Below are 19675 nucleotides of genomic sequence, written 5' to 3'. Positions count from 1 at the left end.
AAACAACTGGTGTTTTACCGGGAAATGGAAGAGTGAATATAAACCCCCAAACAGTTGTTAGCTGTCCAGTGATTGACCACAAATAGCAATAGATGTGGAGGTTTTAAGTGTTTTATAATGAAAAATCTATTTATTTCATTAAGGTTTCATGCTTCAGACCCTTGTTTTTTCAGGTAATAAAGCAGTCTTAGCTGACAATGAAACTATTTAAACCCTCTATGAATTAAGATGGACAAATCCATTAGCAGTTTTTGAAGGAATTACTTTATAAAAAGAAAGAATGGAAGTGCCAAGCAATGGTTCAAGAAAGATCCACCATCAAGCACTTAAAAAACGGTCACTATATCAAACACAAATTTTGGGGTTTGCTGTGACGCTCACAGGCAGTTGAGAACTTTATGCTGACTTTATTGGTGCAGCAGCAGACACTACATCGTCATGATAAAGACAATATCAAAATGTAAACTATAATTCATTTTTGTCCTTAAAAATGTTTCAACAGGCATTATACATTTCCTCTGTCAGTCTGAATCAGTTTTTCCATCATTTTCTTCCAAGAGTTCTGTAATATAAAGATGTTGATATTCCCTATCTCTGTTCATTTTCCTTCCAAAATGAAATGAACTTTTACTCATCTTCCAGAACTTATTTTTTTTTAGAAAAAGCATGCTAATACAAAGCACTGATGGGAAGTACTTCCCAAGTCCCAAAATCTAACTCTCTGAGCCAGATTCAGTGTGTTCACAGCTTCTCAGTGAAAAACTGCTTTCTGCAAATACTACCTAACACTAAGTAAGATTTTATATTTTCTCTGAATGGCCTTGATAGAGAAACTAATACGTATATGTAAGCAAGTGCAAAAGTGAAAACTGCATTACTATAATACTTCATTCAAGCCAACAACCAGAAATATGGTATAAAACTGATGCTCTGGCCACTGACAACTTTACTACCTCGATCCACAGAGAATATCACCAAACAATAGTAGTTGCAGCTACTTGAGCCTCACAGAATGTAATTTCATTTATTCATTTCAGTGACATTTTTACTAGACTACAGCTTCATGTAGATTAGTCAGACACATCGAAACCCACATATTAGCTGAGGTGAAGCTGTGATGACTGCAGTTGTCTAACAGTGTCAATCTGAACTTTAGATGAATATAATTTGCTAGCTCTAAATGACAGAGATATAATATAGATCTCGTATATCACCAAAGTAATAAATAATTAGTGAGCAGAACTGAGTAAAATAGCAGGTTGAGCACACCCCCAAATTTTGAATCTTGATGCAGAAGTCAGCCATCAGAATGATCCATCTTTCTGCCTCAGATGATAAAACAGCTTTCTCACAACCTAACACATAGCACCATCTGGCACGAACAGAGGAAACTAAGAACTTCTGGAAGAGAAGCACAACAGCAATTTAGTTTCTTCAGAATTGTCCAAGATATTAACAAAAATCCTTCAGAAACAGCCATCTGACTGCAAATGTGGCTCAGTGAACCTGCCTTCTGTAGACATGCTTGTATAGCTAATAATCTCAATTAAAATGTTGTTGAATTGAACTGAATTGTTTGGGTATGGGATGGGTGTTGTCAAAGTTAAGACAGTGTGTATGGAAAGTCAATTGTCTACCAAACAAGCTGGGTTTCAGAACATTGTGTCTCTTAACGGGAATTTTAGGAGCTCAGAATACATCTCCTCAGCAAAGCTCAGCAGTCTCTTTTCAGTAGTTATTTATAAGAAGAGTGACTAAAACCACTAAGTTAAGCTGTGCCTTGAGTGGTATCAGCACATGCATTACTGGCTGTTTGCTGGGGCTCAATGTCCTCCACATGCAGTTGGACAGAAGCGGTCTGATCACACTGTCAACCCCGAGAGAGGATGTGGAGCTGTGCCATTAGAGGCACTACTCGGACGTAGAGTGCTGAGTGGTTAGCCTGACTTGTTTGTAGTGTAAACACAAATGGAGTCTGCAGTCTGGATGACACTAGACTGTTTCACTGATATTAGCACAGATTTATTTTATCATTGCTTTTTGAAAGTGACTTTTAACACAGACTGTTTTCTAAATGATCTTTAAAAGACACTCCTTTCTTCCTCATCACCTTCACCTAAGGCAATAACATCCCATAGCATTGATCTATTTGCTGCTAGTTTTCATTAATTTTACCCTCCCTAAGGGTGGTGCAGCTTTGGTGCCAGCTAATTAAAACCTATTTAGGGCTGTTCAGTGCACTTTATCAGACCAGAATTAGCTCTGCTGCTTTAATGGAGACTACAGTTTTCTCTGTTATTACCAATTAAATGTTGTTACATCATATTGCATTATATTTCTAATGCACGGCAAAGATACAGATGGATTTACAACCACTTACCTGGATTGAGGTACATACAAAGATGCCACATTTAGTAACTACTAATATTTCTTTAAATCCTTTCACTTGACTCAATACATATAATATACCACAACATTAGTGAAGTACTGGAAGACGCTGCCAGCTTTATGCTCCCTCTAGGGAAGTACCAAGTAAAATGCATTAATGAAAAACTGTGAATGTCTGGTAATGAATATTATTTATGTACAACAATTATTCAAAGTGGATAAGCATTCACCGCCTTGAACTCAAATGCTTCACTAATGAAGACTCTCAGAAAGAACATATGTCCCCCAGATTCATGACACCACATGCAAGGTTAATTCTCCAGTGTGGATAGCCCATATCAGAGGGTATTTTGTACTGCTGTAGAATTAAAAAAATGCTTCATTGCAAAATAAACAAACTTGTTTGTTGGAAATTATTTAGAGGCAATTCTTCTTTCTTCCATGAACCAACAATAAATCATTTGCCAATACCAAAGCTGTGGGTTTTGAACCTGCACTCAGTGAAGTCAGGGATGAAGCTCCCGCATCAGTGGTGGAGGACCAGAGCTTTTCTGCAGTAGAGAAATGACATACCTGTTAGCTGCTTCTCATAACATCCTTTAAAACTTGAGCACTGCTAGGATGAAACTACTGAAAAGTTCCACTAATGACCTAAAAAGATGGTACATCAAAGAGTAGAAATAGAAAGCTCATCAAAGGCTTGACAGACTAGAAATCTGTTGCAATCTCACTATGCATTAGTAGCGTACACTGTACATAAGGACAGTATTTTAGGATTAAACTAAAAAAGATGCGGTTACAATCCACTCGGTACATTTTAAAATATGAGTTGAACTTGGTTTCCTTCCAGAATTTTTGCTGGGAACATGTTGAAACAGACCTCTGTTCAATCTAATATTGCAAGCAAGAGTTGATGTTTCTCTGAGGAACTGAAGGAATATTTGGCTGAGGAACCTGAGTCTGCCTCGGCATCATAATAGTCTGGCACAACATGCGAAACTATTTTCATCACCCACAAATCTCTTGTGCTCTCCCTGTTTACTGCTTCCACAAATGCCACGTACCTCTACCAGCCTCATGACCCACCCTAGAAACAGTAGACAGGTCCTGTGAATTGAAGATGTTACAGAAAATGAAACAGTTTCCAAACTGATGTCCCCTGATTAGTAGGGAACCGCAGGATGTTTTCTTGTGATACAGAAGGTGTTGGCTGGTGACATGTCAATTGTTTCCTTTGTTTCTGGCTGACAAGTGCACTAAATGATGTTAAAAACACCACTTAGTATTTGATGTGGAGAAGTAGGACTAAAAATGAAAGTTGCAGTAGATGCAAGGATTTTATCCCATTCCCACTGTGAGAAGTGGTGGGGTTTGTTTCACAGTGTTAAAGGGAGGCACATGCGAACGCAGTGTGATGTGGGTCATTAGGCAGGCTCTTTACAATTTGCCACTGTGTGCTGGGTTTGGCTGGCATAGGGTTAATTTTCTTCATAGTAGCTAGTAAGAGGCTATGTTTTGGATTTGTGCTGAAAACAGTGTTGGTAATACAGAGAGATGGTTTTGTTATTGCTGAGCAGTGCTTATACAGAGCAGAGGCCTTTTCTGCCTCTCACCCAACCCCACCAGCGAGCAGGCTGGGGGGGCACAGGAAGCCGGGAGGGGACACAGCTGGGACAGCCGACCCCCACTGACCACAGGGATATTCCAGACCATATGACGTCATGCTCAGCACAGAGAGCTGGGGGCAGAAGGAGAAAGGGGGGGACATTCGGAATGATGGTGTTTGTCTTCCCAAGTAACCGTTAGGCGTGATGGAGCCCTGCTTTCCGGGAGATGGCTGAACACCTGCCTGCCGATGGGAAGCAGTGAATTAATTCCTTGTTTTGCTTTGCTTGTGTGCGCGGCTCTTGCTTTACCTATTGAACTGTCTTTATCTCAACCCATGAGTTTTCTTATTTTTACTCTTCTGATTCTGTCCCCCGTCCCACGGGGGGGGAAGTGAGCGAGCAGCTGTGTGGTGCTTAGTTGCCGGCTGGGGTTAAACCATGACAGTCCTTTTTGGTGCCCAACGTGGGGCTCGAAGGGTTTGAGATAACAACAGATTTGACTGGAATGTGCTAGATCGAATTTATAGCTGTTATTACTGTTTAGCTATTAAATGACAGGCTTCTGTGCTTGCCATGGGGCTTGCTTGCCTCACTCTATATTAGAGCCTAGTGCTCATTAGTGGCTCCTTTTGCTTTTGCTGCTTGCTGTACTGCATATCATTTTACTCTGCTGTGCCTGGGAACATTTTGATAACAGCAATGGCGATGTGCCTGGGCTGGCAGATGGCCAGGGCATCGCTGCTGTTTCTGTGCTGCTGTACTGGACAGGCTGGAACTCCAGTGTGAACTCGAGTTGCGACGTGTGGATGAGTCCACGTGGGTGCAGGACACCCTGAAGCACCTGTGGCTGTGGATTAGTCCACACCAGAGCAGGTATATCTCAAAGCATCTGTGACTGTGTTTACGTCTGTGCCGCAGCAGGTACACCTCTGAAGGGACTGTGGCCCAAGGATAAGTCCACGCTGGGGAAGGTACATCTCAAAGCATCTGTGGCTGTTAAGTCCGTGCTGCAGCAGGTACACCTTGAAGCATCAGTGGCTGTGCATGAGGTCATGCTGGAGCACCTCAAAGCGTGTGACCATGAATAAGCCCATGACAGAGCAAGTACAGCCCTAAGGGACGGCAGTCTGTGGATAAGTCCCAGCCAGAGCAGGGGAAAGGGGGAGGAGTTCATTGCAATGTTAAACCCTATAACCTGGCCCAAAGGGACCAGGGGTGGACATTGTAATGGGTATACCTTTAAATTGTTGTAATCCATTATTTGAGTTGCATGTTCTAGGAATTACTACAGCAGGAACGCCCTAAACCAGTGGGGGACAAGCCTTACAAGAAGCAGTGCAAGTGCAGCAGTGACCCGACCTAAGCTGGCTTTGGTGCCACCTCTCCTGTCCTGAGTGACCTCTGTAAGAGATGGAGATGCCCAAAGCATGGGCTAAATGAATTCAATGGACATTTTGTGGACATCAGTGGACATTTTATGGGCATTTTACAGGGGTGGCCCATAGACTAGGGGAATGATAGCTGTGTATATCAAAAGACGGGAAGAGGAGGGTTGTTAATGAAGATATATTGGACAGTGTGGGACCTGAGCATGACATAAATGGAATGGAACAAGGGGTGGAGAATGTGCTGGGTATGGCTGGGACAGAGTTAATTTTCTTCGTAGTAGCTGGTAAGAGCCTATGTTTTGGATTTGTGCTGAAAACAGTGTTGGTAATACAGAGAGATGGTTTTGTTATTGCTCAGCAGTGCTTACACAGAGTCAAGGCCTTTTCTGCTCCTCACCCCACCAGTGAGTAGGCTGGGGGGCGGACAAGAAGCCAGGAGGGGACACAGCTGGGACAGCCGACCCCCACTGACCACAGGGATATTCCAGACCATATGACGTCATGCTCAGCACAGAGAGCTGGGGGCAGAAGGAGAAAGGGGGGGACATTCGGAATGATGGTGTTTGTCTTCCCAAGTAACCGTTAGGCGTGATGGAGCCCTGCTTTCCTGGAGATGGCTGAACACCTGCCTGCCGATGGGAAGCAGTGAATTAATTCCTTGTTTTGCTTTGCTTGTGTGCGCGGCTCTTGCTTTACCTATTGAACTGTCTTTATCTCAACCCATGAGTTTTCTTATTTTTACTCTTCTGATTCTGTCCCCCGTCCCACGGGGGGGGGAAGTGAGCGAGCAGCTGTGTGGTGCTTAGTTGCCGGCTGGGGTTAAACCACGACACGCTGTTTGCAATGTGAAACTTTTAGTTGTTGTAACAGATTAAGGAGAAAGAAATTGGGCCATTTTGACATTAGGCTGCTTAAGAACTTTGTTCATAAGCACTGGGAGAACAGAAGTTCAATCTGCCTTTGCATGAAAAGAAGCGTTTTTATTGTGTTAATTGCATAATAATAAAACCTTGAGATGTGTTAATTTGTTGAAGAGGAATGGATTAGGCTGGAGATGAGGGCACTTTGACACTGGATGATGAGATTTTTTGATAAGATATACTAAGATCTGGTCTCACAATAAGGATTTTGATAAAGTATTGTAAAGTTACTGTGACCTGACTGACTGTTAACATGGAAGAGTCATAAAAATAAACAAATTTATGTTTAGCAATGCAATATTGTACCCATGATCATATTTAGCTCGATTAATAGGTAAACCAATGACTTGGACTATCAGAGGGCATCTTCGAAGAACAGATCTTGTGTATTTTCTCTATTAGCCTCTGTTCATCTGTTTGTTCAGTTAAACTAAAGAAGCCATGATAACCTTGATACCTTTACGACATATAGGAGCTCCCACCAACTCCAGAATTGTAGAATTAACATGTGCACTGATGAACAAGCTGAGGGGCAAGTTCTTCCCTATGTTTCAATAGTTTTAAAGAAAGGAAAAATCAACTCTAACCAAGTTTTGACAGTTTAATAAAGTGAATCAAGGAAGTTTGAGAGAACAAGCTCTTCTACTTCAAAAGCTAAGTCAAAAGTTTGGACTAAGTTAAACTGTTTGTGAATATCTATATTTTTAATTTGGTCAGAAGAGCTACAGTCCTTCACAACTGCAAATTCATGACGTGCAAATTCAAAAATTAATACTAAGGCACAGCAGTGACCTGGAAACTCCTTCCTAGTTAGCTCCAGTGAGTATGCGTGTCAGGTGCTTTTCCATGCCAAAACACAGATGATCAGAATTTTTGCAGCTCAGTTAAAAAAATCCTGCAATTTGTGGTCTTAATTCCACAAATCCAATTTCCGCTGTGAACATGCTAGCCAAACAGTGGCCCTCACACTTTCATCTCCTTACAGCCCCCACTTCAGCAGCATAAACACACATTCTCAGGCATGGAAAACAGAATTTCAGCATAATTCTGGTAAAAACCTAAATCTATTACAGTATCACTGATAATCCATTTTCACCAAGAGATATAAATAATGCATAACCCTGAGGTTTGTGTTTGAAGAAAAGCCACAGTGAATCTCAACAGAGAAGAAAATACAATATCCAGAGTTATCCTGAGGTTGTGCATTTGGAAATGTTGTTTGTGTAGGATTATCCTCTTCAAATAAAACGTCAATTTAATCAATAGTAAATTGAGCTGAAAACAACACACAGCTTTGAAAACGTTTCAGGAAGACATCCAATATTTTTGGGACTCAAGCCAACAGAAATGGAAAGAACAGAAGGTAGCGTAGGTGGGGTAAATGGGGCCTAGCTGCTGCCTCATCAAGTGCTTATAACAGTCAAAACCATATAACAATCCATTAAAAACATATCTGGGGACTCATTTAGTAGCTGGCATCCGGCATGGACTTCTCTAATGTATCTTTTGTCAAACATTTTAATTGTTCTTCACATTTAGGACTTACCGGTCTTTTCCTGTCTCCTTCTTAAATACCGCATCACAGTAACTCATGCGCTTTTCTGTCGTCACATAGATTTTGGCAGTTGGGTAGCTGTCAACAGTTTTCTTCAGCATGTTGTACACAATGCCATTTCCATCCTTCCTCATGTTTCGAAAAGGTCCCCAGATCACGTAAACAGTGTTGTTGGTTTCTTTGAAAAAGTACTCAGGATTCTTGAGTAGGAGAGGCACACTTGTGTGAGAGACCACTCTTACTGTTGTCCTCTTCCCAACATCCTCCTCATAGCCCTTTGTGGGAGCATTGTTCATCCTCCATATGCATGAGGACTTGTCTATCTCAGCTCCCACCTTCTGGCCAGCCATCTGTCCCGAGTTTGAAACAATGGCACAGAGGTCACAGTCAAGTTGTAGAGGCTGGAAGAAAGAAAACAAAAATACGTGGCAAGTCTTACTCTGTAAAACATGAAGACTGAAAACTCATTTAAAAGAAAGATGGGCACAGTCCAACAAATTGATAGCAACGTTTCTCTTTAAAAAAAACTACCAATCCCCATGTGGTAGAGCTGGTGGAAAACCCTACCACTACAAAGCTCTGAATGCAATCCTTTTTAGTGAAATAGGCAGTTCCAATCTTTTCCTTTGTTCTCCACCTTGCAAAGTCAACTAGAAAAATAATAATTCCTTTTTTTTCTCTAAATGTTACTCTTTCCACTAGAAAACAATGAAAGAAAGAAGCAGCAGAAAACAATATTTAGATCAATGCCGCCTTCTCTTTTAACAAGGTGTTGTCAGCAATAGGGAAAAAAGTACAGAAAAAACGATGCTGGAAATTTAACTATACACTGGCTATGTTTATGTGTCTGAATGAATAGTTCCCAAATTTGTGACAGAAGTCAAACATGAGATGTAACTCTAAAAAGCAATCTAGCAGTTTGAAAACCCTGCAGTTGGAAAGGAGATGTAGACAGAGGAATATGCTGTTCTCTCCAGAGAACGGTTATGACCCATGAAAAATGAGAGGCAGATGGAATGGTGACTCGTAAACTAGGAACTTAATCCTGGGCAAACTGAAGTCAAAGACAGTACTTCCTGAGCATGTTCTAGGGTACTATTTCTCCAGTATGAATTGAAAATATGAGCAGTTGTCTGTCTAACAGAGATATAGGGACCTATGTGATGTTCCGTTTGTCAGAATATAAATAATAAATGTCTTTTTGTTCTTTTCTACCAACAGACTATAAGGAAATGCCCTGTATTTAAGTCGGATTGTATGAAAAGTTTGGTTAGAAATCTAAATTAAATGAAAACTTGATCCATCAAAAAAACCTACAGAAAATGGTCCAGGCCACAGATCATCTACAATTCTTTGTATGGTCACAGACTTGATCTTCTGTCATGCTCCCAATTGGGAGCCAGTGACTTCAGTTTAATGTTTGTTAGGAATAATTCCCTTCATGTTCTTCGGAGATTTAGCCTGACAGGATGCTAGATGCTTTTCTGATCAGACTTGTGGTTATTTCCCTTCAAAATCACACCTCATTTAGCTGATGTGGATGAATATCCTGGCTACATTTGACCACTATAACCTTAGGACACAGTGGCTGACAAAACATCAAATTTCTTTGATAACAGTGCATGATATAAGGACAAGAGATAAACATCTGAAGAGAGCCAAATTATAACAGCTAAAATATCTCACATTTGGTGACAAATATTGTACTGAACTAAGGTGCATCCTGCAAGACTTCTGCAATAAATCTGACAATTGCAAAGGTTTCATTTCTCTACTGTGATTGGTTTGATTTCTCTATGTGAGTGGTTCATGAAAACATTCTTTCCTCATTTCATCAGGAGTTAAAGATGCCTGACTGCATGCAAAAGCATTGGCAATGTTTCCTTTACAGAATACCATGTATTTTTTTATAGCTGTTGTAGTTTTAGAGAGCTGTCCTGCAAGGATAAAATCCCAGGAGATGCAGCTGAACACGACAGTCTTTCTCTTTACCGCTTAGTTACAGAAATCCTCTCTAAGATACATTATGAGGACACGGCTGGGTGACCTAAACAAATCCATAAGCATAACTCACATCCTAACATGAAGTGAACTGTTAAAGTCCCAGCAGATTAATTTATAGCTTTCAGGGTGAACTTTCAAACTAACAAATGCTGAATATGAAACTGCTAAATAGGAAAAGCCAATTTGGTCAAGAATCTGGTCCCATTTAAATTTGTCTCAACCTTAGTGCTGCTTTTTGGGTTGGTTTTTTGTTTGTTTGTCGTGTGTCGTCCCCGTCCCCCCCCCAATATTCTTCATTTTCCATTAAAATTGAGCTGCTCTCTTAAATTTGGAATTGTTTGATTTCCTGACCTTAGTTAGAAATGCATTGCACATTTTCTATTCACTGAGTATAACTGTTCTGCTCGAATAAACTGAGTACACTCACTCCTGCAATTGTGTCCCCTGGTTTTCTAGCTCTTTTGTTGTGATTCATTTATCTTGTTCCAATTTATAAAGCGCTTTCATAATATTGAATGCCTGCACTAGGTCAACATATAGTCTGCTCTTCTTCAACAGAGGCAGAGGCTTAACCCCTCCCAGCCCTATCTCAGAATAAATATTTTTTACAATGTAGAGAAATTTTACATGTCCTAATATGCGTACTTCCCAACAGAGATCCCAGAGAGAGTTAGGAGGCTGACTGACACCCATGACAGACATTCCACTGACTCCAGAATCATCCACTGACTTCAATATCTTTTTGCATCATATCTTCCTCAATGTATGAGAAAACACACATCAATTTTTATTCATTGAACCCCCATATGGAGGGACTCCAGCAGCTTGCAGTGTTGATTTATAAGTGTCACACACAAAAGGGGCAGTTTCAGTAATCCATATACAACAGCTTTCTCATTTTCCTCATTTAACATGACATTCCTGTTTGTTATTACACCCTAGCTCAGGTATGACTGTCCCATCACTTTAAGACTCAAAAGCTGCTTAAATGTAGCTCCTCTGCCAGGTGGGTCCCACAGGAGCTATTCAGGCTCATGGATTTGGATGCCTGAGGGTCCAGAATTGGGAAGCACCCAGGTAGTTGTGGCTGCTACTTCTGCTGCTGAACTAGGACACAGCTGACAGCTGCCTATGACCCTTGGGGAGTTGGAGTGATGTGCTGTTGTCCCCCTTCACCCCATACTCTGGGGTCCTACATCCCTCACACCCTTCTCCCATATGCAGGCTTTTGGCTGCAAGGTTGCCCATGATAGCCCTAACCTGTATGAGAAACTATCACTTTTCCATTTAACTTGCTGTATTGTTTGTATTAAGGATGAACAGAAGCAGAGAGACAATTCTTACACACAGAAACTGGAATACAGAGACATGAAAACTGGAGAATTAGAGAAAATGTGCCTTCTTGCTGATCTGTTTTGCAATTAACAGTAACTGTTTACAGGTGTCCACATCACAAACACCAGGATAGCAATTAAACACTAACTCATCAGCAGCCTTATCAGAGAAACCAAAAATGGGTCTGGCAGGCAGTCCAGGCTGCCCTCTCACCTGCAGAGATGGTCCGGCAGCAATGGGATTGACAGATTGGCAGGACCTTACAGAAACCTATGCTGTTACTGTTTAAGCTCTCTGGACTAAGAACGTTGGTTAAGGGTTTACCTGTACCTTTTACAAGGTCTTAATTCACTTGCATTGTAGATATATGAGCTAAAGAAAAAAACACAGAGAACCATTCACCTTTTCTTCTCTTTTCATATATTTAGACACATAGTTCACCTCTACACACCATGGGGGCTGAGCTATTATTGCTTCTAGAAAATTATTCATTTTGTCGCTGACCAGAAGGATGTAGAAGTCCTCAGCAGAGCAGCTGGGCATGATTCTGACAAATTGTCCCATCTTTTTCCTGAATGATATATTGTAACTGTTGAGGAGCACTTATATTTTAATCAGTAAAGAAAATGAAATGTCTGACCTTTCCATTTCCTGTGCAAGCTTACAGACAATAGAAAAGATAATTAAAACTGTGAATTAGAACTTGCAAAACAGTACCGTCTCTCTAGCAAAGAGAAATAGCTGTGTAATAAAGGTCACTTATCAAACAGTTCTAGTTATTAAATCTTTGCATTTAGCACTGAAGTAGCTTCACAGAATCAAAGGTCAAATCATTAAATAACAAAAACAGCCAGAATTAGAAAAGGTCACAAGCAAATCTAACTAGAAGTAGGTCACAAAACATGATTCTCTTCCACAGAGTATTTCGATATTTGGAAAACTGGTTACTTTCCAATTTGAAACAACTCCCCTATCATTTCAAATGTCTCCACCAGGAGACTGAAATTCCAGCTACAGGATCATTTCTATGGGTGGGTTTCCCAATGGCACAGGTCCTGGATCACCAAGTTTCCCAGACACACACCTGTAGGTCTGCTGAAGTCCCAGGCAGGGATAATCTCAGGCCAGGTCTCAACCTCTTGGCCAAAATTTCAGCACAAGTCAGTGGAGTCCAACAAAACAATGTCTTGACAGACCAGTCACGTCCCAAGCTCCCGTCTTAGCAGAGACTGCCAGAGTCACTCTTCAGTTGGACTAAAACTAGCCCAGGACCTATGCAGATGTAATTTACACTAATGAAAAGCTGAATTTCTCTTGTGACTTCTTAGCCCTATAGGCTGGTGGCATGCTGGAGAGCTCCCTCCAACCACCAACTCTGCTTCACTTTGTGAATCCCACAACTAATCATGCAGATAGTTAGGAAATTCAGATTAAACTTTCCCGATTGTTACTTTAACAATATGATTGTAATTTTGTAAATTGGACGGAATGCCCATTCACTACATAATGAGGCAATTATTAGCAGCTCGCCACATATTAATTTGCTCCTTTAATGTTGAAACAAATGAGATCTTTTCTTATAATCATCCTATTTGAGTGAATTCTAACAAAGCCGATTGAACAAAGCTCCAGAGAGACTTTCTTTATTTCAATGCCATTTATTCTTCTACTCTTCTTGGATGTCTTTAGAGTTTTAGAGGATACAACATTTATAATGATGCCAATAGGGAATAGATTTTGCCTTTATTCTTCATGATGTTCTTTTGAGGTCTTTGAAATGGAAGGTACAAGAGAGGCATTAACCGTCTGGCATTGTTTTTATTGCTTTTCTCTACTTTACAAGCAAAAAATGTATTTTAATTTTTCCTGTGTTTCAGTGATGATTAACCAAGCTGGTTTTATCTACACTTACTCACTTTCTTCAGACCTCTGACTAGGAAGAAAGACTTGCCAGGCTTCTCTAAGACAAAATTCAGCATATTTAAAGAAAAGAAAGATAGTAGTTCTGTGTTCACCTAGCAAGAGCTATCAATTTAATACAGCACTCAGAAGCACTGTATATAAATCACATTATATAACTAACATCAAGCAATAAAAATAAAAATTATAAAAAAATACAGGTCTGATTACCCCGAGTCTGTGGTTGTACTCCCTTCCCTCCTGTGGTAGTGTTGTGGTTTTTTAGTCTTCAGCAATTGATTTTGGTCCTATCCCCCAGCATAATATCCCAGCAAACATCTCTGTCTTCATAAAATTTAATGTTAAGATATCATAAAGATTTTAACATTTTGACATTATTTTGAAATAAGCCCTACGTCAACAAGCATCCCATTTCCAAATAAACAGAATATTTCATAAGACTGTTCCTGAGACTGAAGTGCCTGGGATATTTTATTTAGACGACTGTCACTGATATGTACATAAGTGCTAGAAGGAAGTTTTTATTTAAATTGAATGAATTGGAAGAGAACACATAGGAGCCACGTAATGGGACTAATCTTGCCATAAGAGACTGAATAAGCAACTGTCACTGAAATTCTTTCTATGTACACTGACCCAGTTGTTACAGAACTGCTATTCTTTGATTTGCAGCTCATGTTACAGCTCCTTAAAAGGGCTGTATCGGCCCTTTGCTTGAACAGGTTGTGGATTCCTGATGTCAGCGGTAAAGAGACAGGAAAGGGAAGAAAGCTTGGACTTTTGGCAGAAGTTGAAACTTGCATGCCAGAGTCTCCAGCACCATCTAAACCTTCATTTGGTAACTGTATTTTTCAAACACTATAGCTTTCTTTCTCACAGAAAGGAAAAAAAAAAACCAAAACACAAACCCAAACCTTCCAAATATGAACCACAGTGCAAAGTGATGCAGTGTCATCTTTCTCACTTTCAAGACAGCTCCAGTTATTCCATGCCAGCTCGTATCTCTTTCAAGATACAGCAGAGCAAATGCTCACCAAAATGTTGTTGATTTTGCTGCAGCTATTGGGAACAATATAGGCAACTTTGAAACAAGGCAAGAATCAAGTACATCTCATGATACTGAGTGCTGAAAAATAAATGCTTCAAATATATGTGAGAAAACTGAGTAGCAACAGAGTCAAGTATATGACCTATAAAGAAGAAACCAGAAAATCGGTCTTTTTCTGTATTCCCCTCTATTCTAATATAAAGCAAAAATTGAAAAGTCAAAGATATTACCTCTCTTGATAATCCCATAAAATAAAATTTGAGTAAAACCAGGTCCAGCTTGATCAAAATATTTTAACTTTCTATTTTTAAAAAATCATATTTAAATAGTTTTCTAAGATGGAATTAAAATGCTCCTTCAGTTGAACATTTTTCTGTATTATGAAAAGCTTAAAGCATGGTAGTTCACATTAACAGAACAGGCCTTTCATTTTTTCCTTTCTTCCTGATTTTCCAGCTGAAACTTCATTGAGACTGACACCTTTTAAATAAGCATACACTAGTATTTTCTTCTAGAACAATAAACTATTGAAAGATTCCTGATAGCTCCATTGGTAAAAAAGACTCAGAAATAGAAAAGTGGTGGAGAGTAAATAAAGAACAGGACAAATTGTTCTGTCACTACGCGGAGGGTTAATGAAGGAAGGAAGCTGCCAGATTCAGTGTTTCAAGTGCAACAGAAAGACCCAGCGGAGGCAGAGTGCTGGAGGACTGATGGTCAACAGCCCTGTGGGACTTCGAGCACTGACAGAGTGGCAGGCGAAGAAAGTTTTGCCCTAAGCGTTGCCTGAAGGATGTGTGAGGACCTGTCCCGCACGTGCTCTCTGTCAGTAGAAGCCACGTTTTACTTTGCATCTCAGGTGGTTGGTAAATTTTTCTCTCCCCATGTAGGATGGCAGAAGAGATGTGCTCTTATTAACATGAATGAATACGTCACGAAAGGAGAAGGAAATAAATAGAAACAGGATACCAAAAGAGAAGAGAGGACAGAAAAAATCTCAGAGAAGAACTGAAAGAGGCTATGAAAAGGTAGAATATAGTTTAGTGTTTAAAAGAGAAAGATATAATGGGAAAGAGGATTTGAGAAAAAGTAAAATACTGATATATAGCCAGTAAGATAAACCATGACGTTTAGGAATGATATCTAGCAAAAGAGAAGAACCAAAACACCTAAAGATATCTGTTAAGGTATAAACTAACTGTTGCAAAGAAAGCTTTATCAGACATGTCAATCAAATAACTCCACATTAGGCAGAGAGAATAGCTTTTTTCCTTTAACCTGCAACTGCCCAAGCAGAAAACAGACAGAAACAGATACATTCACTCCAGCATACACTACTACATCTTGTAGGTAACCAGAAGCCCTGAAAACTGTAGACATACAGTTGCCTACAGTTCTAGAACCACATAATTAACACCTCTGAACAGGGGGTGGGAGTAGAGAAAAGCAGAATCTTCTTTGGCATATAAAATATCAGGATAAAAATACAAATATGCCCAAGAACATATGTGGAAATGTTCATGTCAAGCACAGCTGAGGATTGAATGCCTAATTGTTATGGGAGGGAGGCAAACTCCATCATGCACACCCTATACAGCAAGTTCATAAGGTAGGCACTAAAACAACACTCACTCTGAAAAACAGCCTATGAAAAAATTAATTTCCCAGTTGTTCAAAAAGGAACACCAAGAAACTACGTTAGTTATAGAGTACCCCCACCTTCATCTCAGTGGTTTAGCTGATGGCCATAGATAACCAGAATGTTTGTGACACTCCATCTATCACTCATTTGCAATGTACAGCCTTTGAAATATCATGGCTTTGTAATAGTTCAAAAGCCGGGAATTCTTCCAACCGAATGCTGCTTGCTGAATCCTGAATCCAATAAGTCATTTATCTTAACATCTGCCACATTTCTCACTTGCCCTCATTAGCACGTGATAACTCTTGAATTTTGTGCACAAAAGTTACTGGAGAAACACAATTTAAACCAGACTCTGTCCATCGAACTTCATAACAACTCCAAACACAACAGAATCAGCTGATCTTAACTATGGCACCCCTTCTGTCACTCTACTGCAAAACTGTATTTGCGACAGTATACTTGCTACCAGCAAAAAACATCATCACTTGATCCAATAAGTTATTGGTATCATAATATTTAGGTTTATTTTATCTTCTGCAATTCTCTGTTTATATTGAATTTCTTTTCTGTTTTTTGTATGTAGCAATAAGGAAGATAAAATTTGTTTCTTCTCTATACAGGCATATTTGCTCGGCAAACAATACAAAACACAGGGAGGTAAAATGTCACTTACAACTCAAGGAGACATAAAAGGGGGGGAACGTACTGTTAGCACATGGACTGAATAGCAAATGAATCACAGTACAAAAGGACAAAAACAATTTCTCACATCCAGTACCGTGTATGGCATCAGAGCACAGGTAACATATAACACATAATCCTTCCTTACAGAGTGGACTTGAGAACGATATCCTTGAAAGCAACCAAGGCCAAAAGGCCTCCACAAAAGCTGGTTTTTCTTTGCAACTAATAAGTAGTATCTGTGCAAAAAAATTAATGAGAATTCTTTGCTATGAAGTTGACTACTATAAGACTATGTCTAAGGAATTCTTTGTCACATATGCAAAACATTGGTTAATCTGTAACCACTCACTTTAATTTGTATTTATTATAAATACCCACAGATGGCAGTAAAGTATATAATGTATACAGCAGATTTGTTCCAAGATTGCTTTCTCTAATAACCTCCTATTATCAGCACTCACCATTAATCATGGGCCATTATCTAGCAACTTATTTGGCTGAATCACAGATGCAGGAATGCCTGTTAGGCCTCTAATCTAAATACATTTGAAAAAATTACACTCACAAGTAAATTATGGGACTTCTAATATGAAGTTCACATCTTATTTCAGGTCCATTTATTTGGGATCTGATATGGGGAAATGATATCAAGGTAAGCACCAAAAACTGTCGGAAAAACTACTTTGTATTCCCTTTTTTTTTTTTCTGAAAATCCACCTAACAAGCTGGAAGCCTAACCTCTAATTTATTTTGTTCCATGCTGTCTAGACCTATTATTTAATTTTGTCTCTCTTGGTGGTCTATCTGTCAAATTATTTGTATGCATGGAAGGAAAGTGATAAGCTAAAATGCTAATTATCCATTTTTCTGAAATTAAAAAAAAAAAAATCCATGCCAGGAATAACAATAAGGTTTATTACAATAGCATTAAAACCAGTAGCTTTTTTATTTCACAAAATAAGCCTTAAGAAGCTTTCTGAGTCCTGTGTTTTTAATTGCAGGATGCCTTATCTAAAAGAGAATACATACTTGCTTCTGGCCACATTCATTTCTTTTCCCCTCATTGGTATATTGGGAATATTTGCTGCAGCACTTTATGACTGTCAGCTTTACAAATGTTTAAAATCTTCTGTAAAAATGTCATGTCAGGTTAAAACTTTGCTGACAAGGTCATAGTCCAAAAATTAAATTGTTTTCAATATCTTTTATTTTAAGATTTTTAAACCATTTCAGCTGCAGAAAGATATAAGGTTAAATCACCATTTTTCAGATATCTGAACTTTCAAACACTATGGCACTGGGCACTAGGACAGAAATTTAAACTGGATTGGAGAGTTCTGCTTAAATAATTAGGAAGATTTATTTTAAGGTCTTTTAAGTCATTAATGGAAGCTGTTGAAGCATAGCTGCATATTTAAAAACTCTGAAGGTAAAGGTCTGTTTCAAATGAAAAAATCGTTGTACATACACTCTCTTCTGATTGCTTTTACATCATTGCCTCAGTGCGCATGTCCACTAGCCAAATTTTAATCAGTGCAGATTTCATTGCAGGCACTAGTTTGTAACATGGAATAACACTACCTGCAACAACTTTGTGAGCACTCTCAAGTGGGAACTACTGGGTTAAATGCTTTGTAAATAATTCAGAGATCATTCTGTATCAGTTCTCCTTCCTCATGGAGCATGACAGTGTAGCTTCTGCTACTACGACATCCCACACCAGCCCAATTTCCCCTTCACTTAAAAGCCTTTGCTAAAGAAAAGCCCCTGAGCACAGTGGCCTCTGCCAAATCTTATTGAAGTCCACGGGGCCTTGTGCAAGTCCGTGCATCATCACTACAGAGCTCAGAAAAAGATCAAGGCCTGAGGAGGTGCTGAATAACACACATACACAAATGAGGTGGTAAGTTATGAGTTAAGGCATGCTAGAAGCAATTGCAAAACAAAATCTTATTAAAAAGTGAAAATAATAAACCCTTTCAATCTTTTCTCCACTATATAGTCTGGCCTGACAATGATACAGTTGCAAGACATAAAAAACACTACCTCCAAAATGGGTAGTTATAATCACATGGCTCTTCTACTTAGAATTTAAATTTTTAAGAGAGAAATTCATTTTTAGTTCTTCACACATCTTAAGGAGAAAAATACCACTGTAAAGTATCCATACACTGACTTTCTAGGAAAATCTATAGCATGTTCATATCCCCCATTACAGTCAAAAGCAAAACTCCAACTGACATCATTAGAGCCATGACTTCGCCTAATGTCTGAATTTAGGAAAGAGAAATTTGGATTCTTATTTCATAGATGGAAAAGCTTTCTATCTGTAAACAGACTTGGCTCAGCAGCAAGAGAAACAGCAAGGAAACTTCTCACGTAGCATGTCCAGCTTGTGGTGAAAATCTGTGCAGGTCTAGGCTCAACAAGACGTACTCTGAAGAATAAATTTAGGCATGAGACTATAAAATTATATAGCTCAGAAAAAGAATGTTCTGTGCGATTACAAGATTATGGTGCTGCTCCTTTGCCCAGGCAGCAGCAGAGGCCTCTCAGCTATCATTCTGCTTCAACCTCTGAAAAGGATGTAGGGTATTTTCTTGATGTAAGCTATCTGCTCACAAAGCCATATGACAGTCTTCCTTTTTTGTACGTGAGCATGCATGCTGATGTTCTGTGCTGTATGGACTTGCCTGATGACTGCTGAAACTATTTCCCCCCAAGTCTGTTTCTGGGATGAAAACCTAGGAGGCCACATTAGCTTCCTGCTCTTGCTGGCATCAAAAGGGTTAAGCCAGATTCTACATTTCAACCCTGCTTGTGGGTGCACAGGGTTTGTGTAGGTTTTTCGGGTCTTTTTTAAACCTGTTGACTTTAATGAAGCTTGTGATTCCTTGTTTCCAAAGATTGTAATGACAGCAGGATCTTTATTGTCTGACAACTTGAAAAGCAATCTTAAAGGTCAACACCAAAGCTCATCAGCTGCTCTGTAACTCCAACTGATACAGCAATGAGTACGGTGGTTCTGAAAAAAGAGGTTCTTGGGGACAGCAATAAGGAGGGAAACTAGGTGACCTCTGATAGCATCCACCTGCTGACCGCTTTGGGCTTGCTGGCATTATAAATACAATAAAATACATGTCAAGTGATTGCCTAGCAAGGGGAGAGATAACGGAAGACC

The 19675-nt window shown here is 39.5% G+C and overlaps 1 protein-coding gene across 1 annotated transcript in view; it reads right to left on the bottom strand.

Moving 5' to 3' along the window:
• ST6GALNAC3 (ST6 N-acetylgalactosaminide alpha-2,6-sialyltransferase 3) overlaps nucleotides 1–19675 on the bottom strand; it is a 230440-nt gene that overhangs the window by 72836 nt on the left and 137929 nt on the right. The window contains exon 3 of the mRNA XM_069788984.1: nucleotides 7850–8259. Within this exon, the coding sequence (XP_069645085.1) occupies nucleotides 7850–8259 (410 nt within the window). The remainder of the gene's footprint in view (nucleotides 1–7849; nucleotides 8260–19675) is intronic.

This window comes from Haliaeetus albicilla, chromosome 8 (assembly GCF_947461875.1).
Source record: "Haliaeetus albicilla chromosome 8, bHalAlb1.1, whole genome shotgun sequence".
Lineage (NCBI taxonomy): Eukaryota > Metazoa > Chordata > Aves > Accipitriformes > Accipitridae > Haliaeetus > Haliaeetus albicilla.
Note: the sequence above shows the minus strand (reverse complement) of the source record. Positions and strands in the feature narration are given on the sequence as shown.